The following is a 1,938-nucleotide window of genomic DNA, read 5'->3' as shown; positions in this document are numbered from 1 at the left end:
TAATAAACATAGGAGACAGTATTACTATACTTCATAGGAGACAGTATAATAGCATCACTATTGGGGACTTGTCCTCTTCAGCATCTGCTGTGTACTGTCAAGAATATTCCGGAGTGCTTTTCAAGAGAACGATCATCATCACTGAGGACAAGCCACCGTACATACTAACTCTGCTTGCTAACGTACTGAGAGAAGCGCAATCCGAATAGTGTGTCTCGGAAGTTGGACGCAGAAGCACTTCGTTGTCGCGCATATCATTGATGGCAATATTGTTTCGAACCTAGCAGTTCTTATTGTCCCAATCATGAATCTATCAGCACGTATCATTTTCATCGCCAGCGTGACAGGAGGTATCCTTGGGGATGTTCTGAGACTTGATGTCCATCGCCGACTCGTGAAGGATGCCAGAATGCCGCTCTTGAGTCTCCATGTCGATCTGCAAGCCGACGGTCAAAAGATGGCGGCGGTCGTGGACACAGGTTCGTCTGCCCCCTTGTGGGTGTGGAAGGATTGGTATGAGAAAGAGCTCGGAGTAGGAGCATGCGAGAAGCTGGTCTTCAAGTGCTATAAATGTCCGCAGGGTTGTGTACCTGGTAAAACCACGACCATTATATTTGGAGGCAACGTAGCAGCTACAGTCTTTCAGCATATCGGAGTAGTACGATTTGGTTCGACGACAGTCAGAGACATCAAGTTCGGTCTGATAACAGGCTATAACCCTCCCCCTACTGTATACGTGCCGCACCCTATATTCGGCCTCGGACCAGTCCGTGATCCAAACTATCCCTCTATTATGGCACAATTAGTGGGCCGGGAGCTTATCAAGGAGAGCACATTCTCCCTCTATTTGAAGCCCGAAACCCTCTTTAAGAAGGGGTTCGATGGAGAACTCCTCCTCGGTGGAGGCGATCCGAAACTATACAAAGGGCAGCTGAGATATGTGCCGATTGTGGTTGCAAACCATTTCGAAGCGGTGCTGGAGGGGCTACAAGTTGGTAATGGGAAGTCTACGTCTCTCAAGGAAAATGTAAACCTCGACACCGGCAGCAACTACTTGTATGTTCCGGACTCTAGAATGGTGGAACTTCTGAAGGATATTGAGGAGCAAGCGACCCTGAAGGCGAAGACTCAAGTTAAGCTTACATACTACAAGCCAGCCAACGTTTGGGAGGTCGACTGTGTCTATCGTAAATTCATGCCGACGCTAAGATTCTTGTTTCAAGACTCTGCAGGCCAGGAGGTCGCGCTCGAGCTCGACTATGGGAGCTATATTCCTATGCGAAGCGGAGTATGCTATTTGGAAATAATGGGCAAACCACAAAGTATGTGGATACTTCCTGACATCATGCTGGTTGCCAACTACCTCGAATTTCAGCCTGATCAGGAGAGAGTTGGCATCGCCAGACTCAAACTGTGAGAGATCGAGCGCAGTCGGAAGCGCCAACGTGTGGGACAAGTCTTCTAGTATGCGCCCACTAAGCTTTTGAGTAGATTACGGGTCCTACATTGATTTCTCTTCTTTCATTGGGATCCATCATTATCAATTTGAGAATATAAGACTTCTCAACAGGAGTTGATATTTGGTTGCGAAGTGGATTCTGTGCGAGTTTCGCACTGCGAAACAACCTGTCTGCCAGCGATTTCAGCGAGAACTTGCTCTCCGAGAGTTTGATCGAACCTTCCCCATGCGCTTACAGAAAAACTGGACAAGTACCCCACTCAGATCAATGACCTGGCAGTTCCCAGTTTTGAGAACCCTTACAATGGGAACTCCAGTTTGAGACAATTGCCGCGTGTGACGCTATCTTGTTCTTTTACTAGTGGTGTCCACAACGTGGCACGGGTCTGGCTGTGATGCTGAGCTCGACCACTATGAGGCTCATAGTATGAGCCGGGAGGTTTTCTCGACCGGCACTCAAATCAGCACATAGAAGACTC

At 48.2% G+C, this 1,938-nt stretch overlaps 1 protein-coding gene across 1 annotated transcript; it reads left to right on the top strand.

Annotated features, from left to right (window-relative positions):
• Positions 1–304: 304 nt before the first annotated feature.
• Pmar_PMAR018916 (Gastricsin precursor, putative) lies at positions 305–1,417 on the top strand (the record flags this gene model as incomplete). The annotated part of the gene is made up of 1 exon (XM_002766059.1): positions 305–1,417. The coding sequence occupies one exon, from the start codon at positions 305–307 to the stop codon at positions 1,415–1,417; it is 1,113 nt and encodes a 370-aa protein (XP_002766105.1).
• Positions 1,418–1,938: the final 521 nt, after the last annotated feature.

Source organism: Perkinsus marinus (genome assembly GCF_000006405.1).
Source record: "Perkinsus marinus ATCC 50983 genomic scaffold scf_1104296973716, whole genome shotgun sequence".
Taxonomy (NCBI): domain Eukaryota; phylum Perkinsozoa; order Perkinsida; family Perkinsidae; genus Perkinsus; species Perkinsus marinus.
Note: the sequence above shows the minus strand (reverse complement) of the source record. Positions and strands in the feature narration are given on the sequence as shown.